This window comes from Trichinella spiralis, assembly GCF_000181795.1.
Source record: "Trichinella spiralis strain ISS 195 chromosome Unknown Scfld6748, whole genome shotgun sequence".
NCBI lineage: Eukaryota > Metazoa > Nematoda > Enoplea > Trichinellida > Trichinellidae > Trichinella > Trichinella spiralis.
The window spans coordinates 1-1,924 of record NW_003533687.1 but is presented as its reverse complement, the minus strand read 5'-3'; the positions used below and the strand labels follow the sequence as shown (position 1 = coordinate 1,924).

Here is a 1,924-nt window from a genome sequence, read left to right as displayed (position 1 = left end):
TCATAGCAAACTTATTTTCATTAGCTTTGAAATTAAAATTCCATACCATTTTCAGCAAATTAAATTGTTAAACATGGAAGATCAGTGCGTCCAACATTTTTTTATTCTACATGATTGCTATGCTGGTTTCTAAATTTTATAAGGGCAATGCATTATCTATTTGCAGAAACTTATGTTATACATTACCCATGCTGCTAGCCATGTTTTTGTTGTATTATAGAAACCATCAAATGAAATTTTTTTCTTGTATAAATTTAATATATACACATTTATTTTCTTGAAATGTTATACATTTAACTCATATAACTGATTTAATGTTTCTGAAATGGGATGCATATCGCAAAGTTCTGTTATTTGTTCAATTTTCATGGTATTTATTAATGCTACAAAAATAATGAAGTATAAATACAAGTTACGAATGATGGGAGATGAAAACACTACTAAAAAATCAGCTAGTGTAAAGAAAATTAATACATTTGGATTTCATCAAAATTACAGCATTAAGTAATGTTTAGTCCAAAATCCATTGGTATCATTGGTGTATTTAGTGTAAATATTATGCTGCCGGTTTTAGGGAATAAATATTTGTGACTAATGGCACGATTAACATTCTGCTTCAATTATATTCGATAACGCATAAATGTTGTTAAAATTATCAAATGTGGTTTTAATATTTCTTCTCATAAATTTATCCCATTCACAAACTTCTACATGCCGTACTAATAATGGTGGCAATGAGGCTGACTGGTGAGACATGAAAATTTTTCAAAAAATGCTTTAGTAGTTTAATTTAAAAAATCCTATAAAATGAAAAGTTGACAATCTTTGAATACTTGGCTTTCGAGGAATTAGCAATAATGCTATGAGATAATAGGCCCAGTGTAATTATAATCTCTAAAATTAAAATATTATCATGTACTCTTATAGTCTTTTTATTTTTTTTAATTCCGTAGATGAAGAAATGAATAAGAAAATTTTTTATGCTTGCAGAAGTAATTTAATAAAGAAAAATATTATGTAGACTGCCGCCTTTAAATGTAATCAGAATTAAAGGAAAGTATTTACCCAAAACCACATGAAAACCCGACAGTACAAATTTAGGGCAATAGTATACAAGGCGCCAGCGCAAGATACCGGCAAAATTATTCTTGCAGGTGCTGTAGGAAATTGGGATAATAGTCAAGCAGCATTTACAGCTGGTCAGGGGCATTCGTTTGCAAAGACACTGGAGCACGTTGTGGGAACACATGCATCAGTAAAATTTCTTGCATATAACAATGTTCCACCTGGAATTCCCAATGTTAAGACAAAATCTAACAGCAAAGGTGATTAAAGTGATATTGATAACTTTTGACAGATTTGAAAACATTTCAATTAAAATTTTATTCTTAATTACAGGAGTAATAATTCTATCAACTGCAGCAGATTCTGCAGCATGGGTTGTGCACACAATACCAGGATTTCCAACAGCAAAAACACCCTATGCTTGGCCAGCATCTGAAACAGCCAGAGGACATTTACTGATTTGCTTAACTATATCTAAGTCACAAATAAATGCAATAGGTTTGTATTTATATATGTGAAACAGTTACATTTATTGCAGATACTTTCTGCTTTAAGTATTTCAAGAATTCAATGAATAAGAAGATTTCACGTAGGGATTCTACAGCATGTAATTTAAATAAGTTAATGACATAAAATGCAGAATCAGAAAAAAAGTAATTTGAAAATTATGAAAATTACTGTCAGTAAAATGATAATTTTGACTAGATAACAAAGTGCTTTTATTTTAAGAATATGAACAAGGGCAATGACATTCAAAACTAAAATAAACTTAGTTCTCATCTCTCAATAGTAAAGTTATTAAAAAACTTTTTCGGTTCATTTTCACTTCTTCAGCTGCCTCATTACTGCTCGCACAACC

General features: G+C 30.0%; 1 protein-coding gene across 1 annotated transcript; it reads left to right on the top strand.

Annotated features, from left to right (window-relative positions):
* The first annotated feature begins 73 nt into the window (after positions 1–73).
* On the top strand, positions 74–1,698 carry Tsp_14069 (conserved hypothetical protein). The gene is made up of 4 exons (XM_003365997.1): positions 74–125; positions 1,155–1,325; positions 1,399–1,563; positions 1,604–1,698. The coding sequence occupies exons 1-4, from the start codon at positions 74–76 to the stop codon at positions 1,696–1,698; spliced, it is 483 nt and encodes a 160-aa protein (XP_003366045.1).
* The last annotated feature ends 226 nt before the right edge of the window (positions 1,699–1,924 follow it).